General features: G+C 45.2%; 1 protein-coding gene across 1 annotated transcript in view; it reads left to right on the top strand.

The window, feature by feature from the left end:
* LOC144490390 (tetraspanin-5) overlaps window positions 1–17,580 on the top strand; it is a 97,963-nt gene extending 80,383 nt beyond the window's left edge. The window contains exons 4-8 of the mRNA XM_078208166.1: window positions 3,080–3,250; window positions 5,408–5,533; window positions 7,171–7,218; window positions 10,064–10,180; window positions 15,882–17,580. Of these exons, the coding sequence (XP_078064292.1) occupies window positions 3,080–3,250; window positions 5,408–5,533; window positions 7,171–7,218; window positions 10,064–10,180; window positions 15,882–15,947 (528 nt within the window). The 3' untranslated portion in view covers window positions 15,948–17,580. The remainder of the gene's footprint in view (window positions 1–3,079; window positions 3,251–5,407; window positions 5,534–7,170; window positions 7,219–10,063; window positions 10,181–15,881) is intronic.

Below are 17,580 nucleotides of genomic sequence, written 5' to 3' on the forward strand. Positions count from 1 at the left end.
CCCAATGATATAATTTGCAATAATGATTGCACACACACTGGTCACACTCATGCCCCCTGGTTATGGAATACCTCCCATGTAACTGGATGTTGGGTCCTTTCTCCCCAAGGCCCCTTGTTCAGACAAGACCATGGAAGAAAGGCGAACAGATCCAGACCAGACTGACTCCAATGGACCATGTTCATCCTGGACTTGTACTTGGCCTGGCTCAGCAGCAGATGAAAGTAGCCATGATTTATTTCCTGTTTCTCCAGCCACTAGGGCCTCACGATGGCACAGTCGGTTAGCACTGCTGGCTCACAGCACCAGGGACCCGGGTTCAATTCGCAGCTTGGGTCACTGTCTGTGTGGAGTTTGCACGTTCTCCCCGTGTCTGCGTTGGTTTCCTCCGGGTGCTCCGGTTTCCTCCCACAGTCCGAAAGATGTGCTGGTTAGGGTGCATTGGCCGTGCTAAATTCTCCCTCGGTGTACCCGAACAGGTGCCGGAGTGTGGCAACTAGGGGATTTTCCCAGTAACTTCATTACTACTGTCAGCCTACTTGGGACACTAATAAATAAACTTCAATTTTTCCTATTTGAAGAGTAATTCTGAATTTCAATGTGTTATTCATCCCTGAATTTCGTTGGAAGAATCTGTGGTTGACAAGTCTTTAAAAGGCCAACCCCCTTTTTCATTTAACCGGCAGTGACTAAGGACAGAATTTATCAAATAAAGACATGCGCGTTCCGACAAACGGTTGTAACCACCTGGGCTGATTGTTTGCATTGGTCTTGTCCAACCTTTTCACATGGGTGGAGCCCTCATAGAATCCTACAGTGCAGAAGGAGGCCATTTGGCCCATCAAGTCTGCACTGACCACAGTCCCACCCAGGCCCTATCCCCATAACCCCATGCATATACCCTGCTAATCCCCCTGACTAAGGGGAAATTTACCATGGCCAATCCACCTAAAACGCACATCTTTCGGACCGTGGAGGAAACCAGAGCACCCGGAGGAAACCCACGCAGACATGGGGAGAAGGTGCAGATTCTTCACAGACAGTGACCCAAGCTGGGAATCGAACCCGGGGTCCCTGGAGCTGTGAGGCAGCAGTGCTAACCACCGTGCCGCCCCTTTTAAAACTTTTCTCAATTTAAGGGGCTGATGAGTGAATTTTTGAAAGATAAAGTCTGGCACATCATCAATTAAGTGTTAAAAGAAGAAACTTGCTGAGCAAAGTAACATGAGTCATAACTAAAGATGAGTATTAATGTTAAAGGGTGTGTGTGTGATTTTCCAGCTCCCTCCCAGGCTCTGTGCTCTCAAGTCACACTCACCCTCTGTGTGTGTGTGAATGAGTGTGCTTGATAGTCCATGAGGGTAAGAATCCTGATACTTTGAGTTAGCCCATTCTGCCCCCACATTTTCTCCCCATCCCCCACACTCTCAGCACCCCCTCCGGAAGCCAGTGGGTTCTCCTCTGATATCCCTTATCTCCTGTAAGGGGGCAATCTAGAACAAGAGGTCACAGGTATGGGCTGAGAGGCGGTAGATTTAAAACTGAGATGAGGAGGAGCTACTACTTGCAGAGGGTGGTGAATTTATGGAACTCGCTGCCCCCATAGCGCGGTGGAGTCTGAATCGTTGAATAGTTTCAAGAAGGAGATAGATGTATTTCTGACGTTTTAAAACATTGGATAAAAGGATATGGGGAACAGGTGGGGAGGTGAACTTGAGATCAGGAAGCGATCAGCCATGATCTGATTGAATGGCGGAGCAGGCTCAAAGGGCTGCATTTGCCTTCTCCTGCTCCTGATTCCGATGTTCTTATCCTTTTATTGCGGAGCTTATTCAGTAGGAAACATGGGAAAGAAATAACCCTCAAGCCACATGTTGGATAAAGCTGGTTTACAGAGAGTGAACAGCACAGAAATAGACCTGTGAACCCAACAGGTCAATGCTGATGATTATGCTTCATTGGAGCTTCCTCCCACTCTACATCATCTTATCTCACCCATATCCTTCCATTCCTTTCTCCCTGTTTCCCTGTAAATGTATCTATATTATTCATCTCCACTTCTTATGTGATAGTGAGTTCCACGTTCTCACTACTCTGGGTAAAACATTTCTCCTAAATTTCTTCGAGTTAATTTTTTATAATTTGGAATTTTTTGAATCCAGAAGTTAATTGTTTTAAATCTTAGTTTATTTCTCATTTTAACCTATTCACATTGCGGTTTTATTTATTTCCTGATGCATTCTCCATGCCAGTGCTTAGACCAATTAAAATCAACTCGCTAACCAATCAGTATCCTTTTCTCAAGCAGTATAGATTGTTGCTCCCTGTGAAATTTTGCATTCTTGCATCCATCCTGATGAGTACAAGACGGAAAGATTTGACAGCATGTCTCTTTTCAACTGTACTCAAAAGTTCTGTACTACCAAGGGTCCAGTAGTCCAATCAGCACCCTTTAGTCATGCAGTATAAATTGTGACTCCCCTTCAGGTTTGTTATTCTTGTGTTCTGTCCTGATGAGTTCAAGATGAAAAACTTCAACAAAATAACACTCTTTTTAGAAATCCTCAAGTTTTGCACTACAAGCAGCTAATTGGTTTTATTTAGTTTTGATTATTCAACTCATTTTGTCTTTTCAAAAAGAAATGAGAGGAAAGAAACTGTATGTTTCAAATACATATCCTTACAGTGCACAAGCGGCCATTCGGCCCATCGAGTCTACACCGACTCTGACAAGAGTATCTTACCTAGGCCCTCTTTCCCCGTCCTATCCCCGTTACCCATGGCCAATGCATCTAACCCGCACATCTTTGGACTGAGAGAGGAAACCAGAGCACCCGGAGAAAACCCACGCAGACATGGGGAGAATGACCCAAGGCCGGAATCGAACCTGGGTCCCTGGCACTGTGAGGCTGCAGTGCTAACCCACTGTGCCTGCCTAATATACGTAAGGAAAATATCTGGCTTTAGAGGACATGTTTTTGAAAATCTCTTTGTTGCAGTCTTTGGGAGGCTAAATGTGTAAGTATTTGCACAGGATTTCTTCAACCATATTCCTACTTTTTATTTGTTTTTCGAACAGTTCTCCGTGTTCCTCGGAGTGATTTTCTTCCTGGAACTCACCGCTGGGGTCCTGGCTTTTGTCTTCAAAGACTGGATCAGGGATCAGCTTAACTTCTTCATTAACAAGAATATCAGAGCGTATAGAGATGACATTGATCTCCAGAATCTTATCGATTTCACACAGGAATACGTAAGTACTTTGTTCTGGGATTTAAGGAATCAAAGTCAAACTGAGCCATTTTGGGAAAGAGTGAAGTTGCCTCAAGAGGCTGCAGTAGCTTTGGGTCAACCTGGCAATTGCCCTGGGGGGGGGGTGGTGTGTGGTGAAGATTCGTCAGAATGTTAGCAGGCCCGCAATGGTTAAATTATAAGAAAAGATTCCATAAACTAAGCCTCTACCCCCTGGAATATATAAAGATAAAAGGTGATTAGATTGAGCATTTTTTTTTTGTGTTTTGGAAGGAATTAGTAGGAGAGATGGAGAGGTTGGCGCAAACAGAGAGAAACTTTCCTCTAATGGACAAGGAGGCACAAACTTACAATTGGACCCAGGCAACATTAATGTTGCAATCCTGTCACAATGAGGTGCCTGTTCTAGCTGCAAGTGAGAGCAGCTGTTACGTAGAAACATAGGAGCAGGAGGAGGCCATTTGGCCCTTCGAGCCTGCTCCGCCATTCATCACCATCATGGCTGATCATCCAACTCAATAGCCTAATCCTGCTTTCTCCCCATAACCTTTGGTCCCATTCACCCCAAGTGCTATATCCAGCCGCCTCTTGAATACATGCAATGTTTTGGCATCAATTACTTCCTGTGGTAATGAATTCCACAGGCTCACCACTCTTTGGGTGAAGAAATGTCTTCTTATCTCCGTCCTAAATGGTCTACCCCGAATCCTCAGATTGTGACCCCTGGTTCTGGACACCCCCACCATTGGGAATATCCTCCATACATCTACCCTGCTAGTCCTGTTAGAATTTTATAAGTCTTTGAGATCCCCCCCTCAGTTTCTGAACTCCAGCGAAAACAATCTTAACCTCTCTCCTCCATACATCAGTCCCGCCATCCCCGGAATCAGCCTGGTAAAACTTTGGTGCACTCCTTCAAGAACATCCTTGCTCAGAAAAGGAGACCAAAACTGCACACGATATTCTAGATATGGCCTCACCAAGGCCCTGTATAATTGCAACAACACATCCCTACTCCTGTACTCGAAACCAACCTGTTGATAATTGGGAAAAGGTTCAGGTATTATTCTAAAGTATATGAGAGAAGCGGTTTCCACCCGCGTTGAGGGGGAGGAGAAGGCAGTCTGTGCCCATGTTCTCTGGACTTGGTGAATAAACTTATGTTGAGGAAAATTGGTTCCAGATTCCTCCTGTAACTCAGTAAATAAGCCACAAATTATAACGTGCTCAGGAGACACGTTAGGAGACCTGGAAGCATGGAACTCTTTCGTAAAAATCAGCAGAGGTTAGCTCAGTCAATTTTAAATCTCAGATCAATTGATTTTGCTGGAGTATGGAATCTCTACAGTGCAGAAGGAGGCCATTCGGCCCATCGAGTCTGCACTGAGTCTCTGACAGGATATCTTGCCCTATCCCCGTAATCCCATACACTAATCCAACTAACCTGCTCATCTTGGGACATTAAGGGGCCATTTTTCTATGGCCAATCCACCTAACCTGCACATCTTTGGATCCAAGAATACAGATGGAGTCTAAAACTAGAGGGCATAGGTTTTAGGTAAGAGAGGAAAGATTTTTTCACTCAGCTGGTGGTGTGTGTCTGGAACGAGCTGCCAGAGGTAGTAGTAGAGGTGGGGTTCAATTTTGTCTTTTAAAATGCATTCAGACAGTTACGTGGGTATGATGGGTATAGAGGGATATGGGCCAAATGCGGGCAATTGGGACTAGCTTAAGGGTTTTAAAAAAAAGGGCGGCATGGACAAGTTGAGCCGAAGGGCCTGTTTCCATGTTGTAAACCTCTATGACCTCTTGTTCCAATGCCCCTGTATCTAGGACGTGGCTAAAGTTGAAATGTGTATGGTGTGAAGACAGTATAAAATGAGTTTTGAGATTGTTCAAATAATGGCCGGAAGGAGGTCAACTGCACTGGTAGAATGTTCCTAACTGAACCTTGCCCATAAAATACGGACAAGCAATGATTATTGTCTTGGTACCTTTTGGTCTTGCATCATCACAGCTATTGGACAAGTTCAGTTGTAGCATTTCAAGTTTGGATTGAAGATTATTGTAAAGTAATTGAATGTGCATATTTAGTTTGAAGCTTGCAGAAGCTGAGAGATTTGAATCCATGTTAACCACCTCCTTTTTCTCAATCCAGTGGCAATGCTGTGGTGCCCATAATGCAGATGATTGGAACTTGAATATTTACTTCAATTGTACAGATAACAATACGAGTCGGGAACGCTGCGGAGTGCCCTTTTCCTGCTGTACAAAAGACCCCACGGTAAGGCGGCTGTGTAAAGTGGTTAAAGAAAAATTACCCCAACTGGCAGTAGGTTCTCTTAAAGCAGAAACGTAGCAGCAATAATTTGCAGGAGTGATTCAGAGAACAGGTGACCAAAAGCTTGGACAAAGAACCAAGTCTGAAGATTGTCTTAGGTGAGCGTCTGGTGAGAGGTTTGGGGAGGGAATTCCGAGCATAAGGGCCTATACTGCTGACTGCACAACAAGTGGTGGAGTGATTAAAATCAGAGATGTGAAAGAGGCCAGAGTCAAAGCAGCCTGGAAATTTCCGTGGGCTGGAGAGTTAGAAGTTTACAGAGATTGGGGCACGGCCATAAGAGGTTTGAAAATGTAGAGGCAATGTAAAGACAGAAGTGAACAGGCAAAAATCTAAGGTGACAAATGTGGTTGGCCAAGGCAAAAACGTGAGAAGCATTCGAGGAAAGAAACCTTGGAGATGCAAAACGTTCGAAATGAAAACGGAAAATAATGGAATCGCACAGTTGGTTCTATCTAGTAAGAAGTCTCACAACACCAGATTAAAGTCCAACAGGTTTATTTGGAATCACAAGCTTTCAGAGCACTGCTCCTTCATCAGGTGAGTGGAGAGTTGGGTTCACAAACACGGCATATATATAGACAAAGACGCAATTGCAAGATAATTATAGATTGGGATGTGAAGAATGATTAGAATGCGAATCTTTCCAGGTAATCAAGTCTTTACAGGTACACCCATTCTTCACATTCCAATCTGTAATTATCTTGCAACCGTGTCTTTGCCTATATATGTTTGTGAACTAACCTCCACTCGCCTGATGAAGGAGCAGCATTCCAAAAGCTCGTGATTCCACATAAACCTGTTGGACTTTAACCTGGTGTTGTGAGACTTCCTACTGTGCCCACCCCAGTCCAACGCCGGCATCTCCACCTCAGGTTCTATCCTATTAAGTTAACAGCACTGTCAATACCCTGAACACACACGATGCTCTCCTCTGAGCTAGAATTGTCCCCCCTGGCAGGGGGCGGCACAGTGGTTGGCACAGTGGTTAGCACTGCTGCCTCGCAGCACCAGAGACCCGGGTTCAATTCCAGCCTCGGGTCATTGTCTGTGTGGAGTTTGCGCGTTCTCCCTGTGTCTGCGTGGGTTTCCTCCGGGTGCTCTGGTTTCCTCTCTCAGTCCAAAGATGTGCAGATTAGGTTGATTAGCCATGCTAAATTGCCCCTTAGTGTCAGGGGGTTAGCAGGGTAAATATGAGGGGTTACAGGAAGAGGGCCTGGGTGGGATTGTGGTCGGTGCAGACTTGATGGGCCGAATGGCCTCCCTCTGTAGGATTCTATGATCGTTCCTACCTTACAACAAAAACTGAACTTAAAGTACTTCCTTCACTGGAACGTACTTTTAATTGCCTTGAGGTCATGAAAGACATAGAGAAGTAAGATCTTTGTTACAAATTCATCCCTATCTGATGGTCAAATACTGAAAATATAATGCACCCCCACTTGGGTATTTTATTTTAATATAATATATTATAAATATATTACAAATATATGGCTATAATGTTGGTCAAAACATATTTAATTCATGTGGTAAAGCTTATGTTTGCTAACGGTTAATTTTGTTTCAATATTTTTTTTCAGGAGGATGTCATTAACACTCAGTGTGGTTATGATGTGAGATTGAAGGAGGTGAGTGGAAAGGGTGGCAGAATCGAGGACTAAAGGGATCTTGATGCTAAACATTAAATGAGCTTCTCTCATTTCATTTTCTGTGTATGTGATGCATTTAGAATGTAGATGTTTGGCTGGTTGTCTACAGTGTCACCAGTATTCCCAGCCACCATGGCTGAGTAATCCACCTCTTTATCTAATCTGGAAACCACATGAGTGTGGATGACTGGATTGATTTTCCACACATCATTTATATTTTCTAACTATTCCCCATTTCTCTGGACAAGTAAATCTGCTTTTACAGAGATGCTCACTGTAGTTTTGGCAATAATCCTCAACACCGGTGCCCCACAAGGCTGTGTCCTCAGCCCCTTACTAAACTCCTTCTACACCTACCACTGTGTGGCCAAATTCCCCTCCAATTCGATTTTCAAGTTTGCTGATGACACCACCGTAGTGGGTCGGATCTCAAACAAAGACGAGACAGAGTACAGGAATGAGATAGAGAATCTGGTGAACTGGTGCAGCAACAATAATCTCTCCCTCAATGTCAACAAAATGAAAGAGATTGCCATCGACTTCAGGAAGCGTAGTGGAAAACATGCCCCTGTCCACATCAATGGGGATGATGTTGAAATGGTGGAGAACTTCAAGTTTTTGGGTGTCCAGATCACCAGCAACCTGTCCTGGTCCCCCCATGCTGACACTATAATTAAGAAAGACCAACAATGCCTCTACTTTCTCAGAAGACTAAGGAAATTTGGCAGGTCAGCTACGACTCTCTCCGAAAGCGTTCTAGCAAAGCTAGGAGTCTTTATGATGATCTAAAGAAGCAACAGGGGGTGGGGGTCGAATGCTGAACCTGTTGATGCATTAGGGGGTGGTCTATGCGTATTAAAGCCAGGACTAATTTGGATAAAGCAGAGACTCAAGTGAAGCTGCCAGCGCTGTTGAGGCAGCTCCGGTTTTTCTGAGACATTGGTTGAAGTTGTTGAAGAGGGTGGACATTGTACTTGACAAGTTTTTTAATGTTGCTGAAACTGGACTCGCTTTGGAAAAATTGCCGTCAAGAACCTACATTGCCAAAGCGGAGAAATCTATGCCAGGTTACAAAACTGTTGAAGATTGGCATCGAACTGAAGAGTGAGCCTATGTTATGGGTGACTTTAAACTTAAAACTGTTGCTTATGTACCATTTGCAAAAACCCGGGGCTTTCAAAGGATGGTATTTCTCCCAATGACACGGAAATCCAACCATAAGGCCTGGGTCAATAGGAACATCTTTGAGGATTGGTTTAACCATCATTTTCTGGCAAGTATCTGAGATTAGTGCAGTGGAAACAATCTTGCATTTAAAGCAGTGTTACTCCTCAACAATGCTCCTGGTCATCTAACCATCCTTGATGACATCAAAGTAATGTTTTCCCAACACTACCTCACTACTGCAACCCATGGACCAGAAGGTAATTGCATTCTTTAAAGCCTACTATCTGAGGTGCCGATCTGCCCAGGCCCGAAGGACAACTGACAAAGAGGGTGGATCAACTCCAAGAACTCTGGAAGGCCTTCAACATCTACCATGCAGTTAAAAACATAGCCGAGGCATGGAATGAAGTCACACAATCAATCGGTGAGTTGCTCACCACAGGATTCCTAGCCTTTGACTTGCTCTTCATAGAATCTCTACAGTGCAGAAGGAGGCCATTCAGCCCATTGAGTCTGCACCCACCACAATTCCACCCAGGCCCTATTCCTGTAACCGCACATATTTACCCTGTTAATCGCCTGACACTAGGGTCAATTTAGCATAGCCAATCAACCCAACTCGCACATCTTTGGAGTGTGGGAGGAAACCGGAGCACCCGGAGGAAACCCATGCAGACACGGGCAGGAAATGCAGACTCCACACAGATAGTGAACTGAGGCTGGAATTGAACCCGGGTCTCTGGAGCGGTGAGGCAGCAGTGTTAACCCACTATGCCACCATGCCAGTCTCTGGAGTGAGACTTGAACCCTCAAGCTTTGGCCTTCGAGGTGAGAGTGTTACCCGCTGACCTTGGGCTGACTCTAAAAATGATTTGTAATCACCGCTTTTTACTCCTGTGACCAGCTCTGAACATGGGAACAGGAGGCCATTTAGCACCTTGAGGCTGTTTGCCATTCAACAAAGTCATAGCTAACCTAACTCCATCAAATTTGGCCACTCGCCTGGATTAATTTTGAAAAGACATATTTCAAAGTAAATGTAACAAGTCCATCACACTTCCATCCATCCATTGACTCTCTACACTTCCCGCTGCCTCGGAAAAGCAGCCAGCATAATCAAGGATCCCACGCACCCCGGACATTCTCTCTTCCATCTTCTTCCATCGGGAAAAAGATACAAAAGCCGGAGATCACATACAAACTGACTCAAGAACAGCTTCTTCCCTGCTGCCATCAGACTTTTGAATGGACTTACCTTGTAACAAGTTGATCTTTCTCTACACCCCAGCTATGACTGTAACGCTAAAAAATGTTTGTTTATTGGTCACAAGTAAGGCTTGCATTAACACCAATGAAGTTACTGTGAAATTCCCCTAGTTGCCACACTCTGACGCCTGTTCATTCAATGCACCTTACCAGCACGTCTTTCAGACTGTGGTAGGAAACCGGAGCACCCAGTGGAAATCCATGCAGACACGGGGAGAACGTGCAAACTCCACACAGACAGTGATCCGAGCTGGGAATCGAACCCGGGTCCCTGGCGCTGTGAGGCAGCAGTGCTAACCACTGTGCCGCCACACAGAATCTTCGCTAGTTTTTTTTAATGCCGCTGAATCTAATGTGACACTCACTTCAGTGACATTTGCTTTACTTGTAGGTCCTTGAGCAACAGAATTATATTCACACTAAAGGTTGTGTGGGACAGTTTGAGAAATGGCTCCAGGATAATCTGACCGTGGTTGCAGGAATATTTATTGGTATTGCATTGTTGCAGGTAAGGGTTAATGTCGTGTTATCTTGTGCCTGCTTCACGTATTTTCAAACCCCTCCATGGCCTCATCCCGTCCCAATCTCCGTAGCCTCTTCTAGCTCCACAGTCCCCTGGGATCCCTGCGCTCCTTTAATTCTGATCTCTTCAACATCACTGCACCATTGGCGCCCAAGCTTTTAGCTGTAAGGCCCCAAATTCAAATCTTTGGTCACCTGTCCTAATTTCTCTTTGTGTGGCTTGATCACAGAATCCCTGCAGTACAGAAGGGGCCATTTGGTCCATCGAGTCTGCACCGGCTCTCTGACAGAGTATCCCACCCCGGGCCTCTCTCCCGGCCTATCCCTGTAGTCCCACATGTTTCCCATAGCTAATCCATCTTGCCTGCATATCTTGGACAAGATGAGCGGTCACATGACACCAGGTTATAATCCACCAGGTTTATTTGAAATCGCAAGCTTTTGGAGTGCTGCTCCTTCCTCAACTTGTCCACCCCAGTCCAACACCGGCACCTCCACATCTTGGGAAGCTGAGGGGCAATTTAGCATGGCCAATCCCACCCAACCTGCACATCTTAGGACTGTGGGAGGAAACCGGAGCACCCGGAGGAAACCCACGCAGACACGGGGAGAACGTGCAAACCCCACACAGACACGGGGAGAACGTGCAAACCCCACACAGACAATGCCCCAAGGCTGGATTCGAACCTGGGTCCCTGGCGCCGTGAGGCAGCCGTGCTAACCACTGTGCTGCCCATTAATTCTTGTTTTTACTGCAGAATGAAAGATTATGTCAAGTTTTATTTGATAATCTCTCTCACGAAGCACCTTGCGATGTTTTAATTATGTTGGGGTGCTATATAAATGCAAGTTGCAGTTGTTCAGTTTTGTAATGTGTGGTCTCTCTAGAGAGTGATTTTTAAAAAAATTCTTTCATGGGACATGGGGGGTCACTGGCTGGGCCAGCATTTAGTGCCCATCCTAGTTGCCCTTGAACTGAGTGACTTGCTCGGTCATTTCAGAGTCAACCACATTGCTGTGGCTCTGGAGTCACATGTAGGCCAGACCAGGGAAGGACAGCAGATTTCCTTCCCTAAAGGACATTAATGAACCAGATGGGTTTTTCCGACAATGGTTTCATGGTCATCAGTAGATTCTTAATTCCAGATGTTTTTTATTGAATTCAAATTTCACCACCTGCTGTGGCGAGATTCAAACCCGGGTCCCCAGAACATTAGCTGAATTTCTGGATTAATAGTCTAGCGATAATACCACTAGGCCATTGCCTCCCCAACATGATGTGCTTCTATTACACGGTTCATGCTGGCATCTTCATTCAGGCTGACTTCATTGCAACATTATTTTTTAAAATGTGCATTCCTCAGAGGCTGGCAGATACAGTGGTGAAAAAAATATTGGTGGAAAAAAATATTTTTTGTTCTCCGTTCTGAACCTGAGCCTGATCCAATTTGGAGAGATAGCATCAGTGTTTCCTCACTAATTCTAAATAAAATTCCTTTGATATCCGCTGTTTTCCTGGGGGACAGGACTACACAGTATTTACCCAATGTGTTTTCTCACTGAAGGATCGTGAGAGTGGGCGGTGAGCAGAGTGAAAATGAAACTCGAGAATGTCAGTGCCGCACTGTAAATGTCTCAGAGTTGTTACAGCACAGAAGGAAGCCATTCAGCCCATCGTCTCTGTGCCGCCTCTCTGAATGAGCAGTTCCCCAACTGGCATCAGCCTGCCTTCTTCCCCACCCCAGTAATGGGGGAGGCAGTGGTATTGTCACCGGACTAGTAACCCGGAGACCCAGCGTAATGCTCGGGGAACCCAGGTTCGAATCCCAGATGGTGGAATTTGAATTTAGAGATTTACAGCATGGAAACAGGCCCTTCGGCCCAACTTGTCCATGCCGCCCTTTTTTTTAAACCCCTAGGCTAATCCCAATTGCCTGCATTTGGCCCATATCTCTCTATACCCATCTTATCCATTTAACTGTCTAAATGCTTTTTAAAAGACAAAATTGTACCCGCCTCTACTACTACCTCTGGCAGCTTGTTCCAGACACTCACCACCCTCTGTGTGAAAAAATTGCCCCTCCGGACACTTTTTTGTGAAGGAAATTAGAATCTGGAATTAAAAAGTCCACTGATGACCATAAATTGTCAATTGTTGTTTAAAAAAAAAAACCCCCCATCTGATTTACTTAATGTCCTTACCCAGTCTGGCTCCTGACCTCGAGGGCAGTTAGGGATGGGCAATAAATGCTGGCCCAGCCAGCGACACCCACATACCAGATGATGATCCAATTCCTTCGAGAGCGATTGGTTATGAAGCGCTTTGAGATATCACGGCAGTGAAAGGTATTGTGTGAATGTATCCAAAGCTTTAACTTGATGATTCACTTCATTTTGTAGAATCTGCTCTTTGCCTCCCATTCTATGAGAGTGCTTGAGAAACATTGTCTTTATTTGTTAATTCCACGGAATGAGGATGTATAAAGTGCCACATTTTCTGTTCAGCGTTCTGCTAAATGCTTAGCAATCTTCAGCCCTTTACTCAGCATTTCCTGTTTAAATTTACAATAACTGCAATTAACTGAAGCTCAGACATTCTACAGCGATTACCATCCTTTTAGCGGCTGAATGTGGGGTCGCTGGTACTGGGCCAGGCTTCACATCATTATCCAAGCATCTCTTGATCCCACGCTTCTGTCTCCAACCATGGAATACACAGCATAGAAACAGGGCATTCGGCCCAACTGGTCCTTGCTGGCGTTTTTGCTTCACATGAGCTTGCACCCACCCTCTTCATCTCACTCTATCAGTGTATCCGCCTTCTATTCCTTCCGAGCTCATGTGTTTATCCAGCTCTCCTCCTCTTGCCCCTCACCCACCCACATCCATCCATAGTATTCACCTCAACTACCCTGCATGTAGTGTGTTCCATGTTCTTGCCTCTCTCTGGGCAAACGCGTTTCTTCCTGAACAAGTTGATCACTTTACAAATAATAATCTTTAAAACTATGGGCCATAAATATATTCTTCCCAACAAGTGGGAACACCTCTTTCACTACCTAACCAGTCCCCGCCATCGTTTTAACGACCTCAGCCGGGTCACCCCCTCGGTCTTCACTTCTCCAGAGAGAACCCCCACCTGATGCATATAATCTGGTATTTATTTTGTACTTGTTCTGTTGGCACTGCGGGGTGAGAACTGTGCGTGTAATATCGTGGAAATTAAAGTTTGCGCAAATTGGTAAAAGTGTGGATAATGTGTTAAATTAATGCTTTCCTTTCCTTGCTGGAATCTGGGATAGCACGCCGGGAATGTTGCACACCACCTGTCTCCAACTTTCTGATACTTTTTTTGTTCAGAGTGGACCAGGCAACCCGAATCCATCTCCTTGTTGCTCCAAAATCCAATTCATGGCCCCACACAAGAGAGACAAATAAGATGCAAGCTGAGAAGATAATGCTATAAGCGCCATCTTGGGCTCAATCTGACACTTGATCCTGTATTTTATTTTGGGAATTGCTGACGCCGCCAGCATTTGTTGCCCATTCCTTTTTTAAGAAATACAGTGTTTATACGCGAGGAAGTTCAACTAAATTGACTGTTCTTTGGCAAATGTGGGTTCCCATTAAATCATCTTGGACTCGATCTGCCTTTCCAAAACTGGTCCATTCGCTTAGAATTACTGACTTCTACTCTTGCTAATTATATTTTTGAATTACTGCTGTTAGGATAAACATCTGTTTTTTTTCTTAAACACGCAGAAGCCAAGCTGGCTGGCCAGTTGTTCTGACCTATTTTGGAAAAGTGGCGTAGCATAATTGTTTACCAAAGCCTTCGATCGTTAAACTTCAAACAACATCTCTGTCAGCTCCTGCTGCTTTCCCTCCCGAGAACAGGCTAAACCACAGCTGTTGCCTTGGCATATATTCCTGTTACCGCGCAGGTCTCCAGCAAACCTTGTGAAATTTCACAATGCTCCATGCCTGCGCAGGTATGCTCGCCAACTCAGGATGTTTTCCTGGAGGTTTTGTGACATGAGTAACTGGCCCGCCCAATCGGGAGTTTAATCTCCTCCCCGTCTCCAAAATAATTTATCACAAATGAGCAAAGATGTACGAGAAAAGTGGAAAATGTGCAAAACACTAGGAATTTACATAAGGCCAGGCAGTATCTAACGAGAGAGACTGAACCATTCATCAGAATTCTTTGTCATAGATATGTTAACACTGTTCCTCGCTCCATAGATGCTGCCAGACCAGCTAAGTATTTCCAGCATTTTCTATTTTTAAAATCTCAGAATCTCTCTGTGTCTCCCATTTATTGTCTATTCCTTTGCCCTGTTTAACCTTCCCCCCCAATGCATCACCTCGCACTTCTTGGGGTTGAATTCCACTTGACACTTTTCTGCCCACCTGATCAGTCCATTGGTATCTTTCTGCAGTTCACAGCGTCTCTCCTCACTATCATTTTTGTGTTGTCCGCAAACTTCATGGTTATCATAGAATCTCTGCAGTGCAGGAGGAGGTCATTTGGCCCATCATGTCTGCACCAACCCTCCGACAGAGCATCTTAGAGTGACACGGTGGCACAGTGGTTAGCACTGCTGCCTCACAATGCCAGGGAACCGGGTTTGATTCCCAGCTTGGGTCACTGTCTGTGTGGAGTTTGCACGTTCTCCCCGTGTCTGTGTGGGTTTCCTCCAGGTGCTCTGGTTTCCTCCCATGGTCCAAAAGACGTGTTGGTTAGGTGTATTGGCCATGCTAATTTCTCCCTCAATGTACCCGAACAGGCGCTGGAGTGTGGCGACTCCGGGATTTTCATTGTAGTGTTAATGTAAGCCTACTTGTGATGCTAATAAATAAACTTTACCCAGGCCCACTCCTTGCTCTATCCCCGTAACACAACACATGTACCCCACTAATCCACCTAACCTACACACCTTTTGGAATGTGGGAGGAAACTGGAGCGCCCGGAGGAAACTCACACAGACACAGGGAGACTGTGCAAATTCCACACACACACTGACCCAAGCCAGGAATCGAACCTGGGTCTCTGGCGGTGTAAGGCAGCAGTGCTAACCACTGTGCCACCATGCCACCCTTACATTATTCCCCCTACATTTTTGTCATATCATTAATGTATACCTCCAAAAAGCAGGGGACTGAGTACTGAGCCCTGTGGAACCCCCCTGGAAACAGCCTCCCAGTTGCAAAAACACCTGTCAGCCATTACCTTCAGTTTGCTGTCACTGAGCCATCTTTGTCTCCAGTTTGTTACGTTCCCCTGGATCCCAATGGGCTCGTATTTTGCCATGTTGGACTTTGTCAAAAACCTAATGGAAGGAAGAAAGATGGGAAGGTGGATAAACACAGGAAGGGATGGAGGGATATGCCGATAGAGTGAGGTGTGAAGTAGGTTGGGAGGAGACCCTTGTGAAGCATAAACCCGAGCACAGAGCAGTTGGGCCGAATGGCCTGTTTTTGTCCTGCCAATTCTACCTTTGTGCGGACGTGAGCTCTGGAAACTGGTGGCTGCATTTAAAACAAAAACTTCAAATTTCACTCACAATTTCATTGGATCCTGGTCACCTTTGGAAACTAATTTTGAAATGATTGTAATATTTGTACCTTGGTATTTAAAAATGCAATGTGTCTTTAATCTCTCTCTCTCTCTCTCTCCATTTCAGATTTTTGGTATCTGCCTGTCTCAAAATCTGGTCAGTGATATTGAAGCAGTCAGAGCGAGCTGGTGACTTACTGCCTTCCCCACACAGAGTGAACGCAGCATGGGATCGAGACAGGACCACACAGCAGCTCTTTAAATGTCATTTACGCGCAGAACCCTGTGATGTTCCAGGATAAGGGTGGGGAAAGATGCACCTGATGTTTTGAGAAATGGACGCTTCCCCCTCTCCTCCCGCCCCCCCCCCCCCCAACCCCCACCCCACCCGCGCTCCGAACAGTGTGACTACGGTTGGTTTATGCAGGATCAAGGCTGTTGTCATAAACCGTCCAGAAGAGATTCGATACTTGAGCGTCTTCAGCGATAGTCCAGCTGATCGCGTCCTTCCTACTTTCCTACACATTGGGTTGGACACAATAGGTGTAACTAAAGATGCCAACATGTAGGCGATATATGTCCTGCATTTGAAAGCACAGAGTAAAAATGTCTCTCCCCTGACCCTGCACAGTGACAAACTCAGACTTTGCCCCCTTGTAAAATCTTTTTTTAAAAAAAAATGACATCGTAGAACTTGCAGCACAGGGGGAGTCCATTGGAGTCCACCATGGTCGGACCAGTGCAAGCTCGTTACTGGGAACTGTCAGCAGCGATTTCCCCCCCCCCCCCCCCCCCCCCCACTGCCCTGTTCCCCTCTGGTATCTGGCTTCGTTCTCTCCCCCCCCCCCCCCCCCGCCTCCTCCCAGGCGGAACCTTCGCAGCACCCTGAAACGCAAGACTGAGGGGGTAACAACACAGACGAGGGACCTCCACAGACTGATTCAGGCGGTTGAATTTCATTGCCTATGACCGGAGGCAGTAATTTCTTTGTTTTTGTGAAGTTCTTTGCCAAATATCTGTCACACTTTTTTTTAATCAAGTGGAAAAAGAGACAAATGTACCTTTTCTAATTCTGTTCCGTGGTATTTTCCTCCTTTTGAAACTTCCTTTCTGCCCTTCATGTCAATCAGTGAAAAGTTATAGTGTTATATGTAGATAAATGTCTTCAGTTAAAAGATTTCTGTAGAAGCACAAGATAACCTAACACAATGTTATTCATGGACATGTTTAAGGTTACTTTATAAAGTAAAGAACTATTGTAATATATTAAAAACAAAATTGATGTACCAAAAGCATTCGTACAAAGCATTTCAAAGAAATGCAATGGATTGATCACTTAACTCACCCACTCGAATAACAATTGAAATAGTACAGTGGCCCCTTTTTACTTGCAGTATAACCCAAGGTTATAGAGCAAAATCCGGGCGAGTTATCAAGAGAGAATGCATTTTCTGAGAGATAAGTATTCAGTATTGCTTAGTCCGAAGACTGTCATTTTCCTCCTGTACTTTTGTTAATCCTGCTTGCATCCAGCTTTTGTGCCAGCTTTGGGTTTGATGTTAATGAGCATGTTTAACCAGCTGCCTTCTGTTTGCACAGTGTTGCATGATTATTTGCCGGGATCTCTTGTTGAGGTATGCGGAGTGTAAGAATTTACTCCACGTGTTCACTCGCCCAAGTTACACTGTGGACTGATCAACCTGGATCGCTGAATGATGCTGGTTGTGAGACCCACAGCAGATGAAGATGCTGTTTCAGTGAGATGTCACTGTACTGGTTTGTGGGTAGCAGTAACCCACTTTTAAATAAAAGAAACACTTTTTGTA

Source organism: Mustelus asterias, chromosome 1, assembly GCF_964213995.1.
Source record: "Mustelus asterias chromosome 1, sMusAst1.hap1.1, whole genome shotgun sequence".
NCBI lineage: Eukaryota > Metazoa > Chordata > Chondrichthyes > Carcharhiniformes > Triakidae > Mustelus > Mustelus asterias.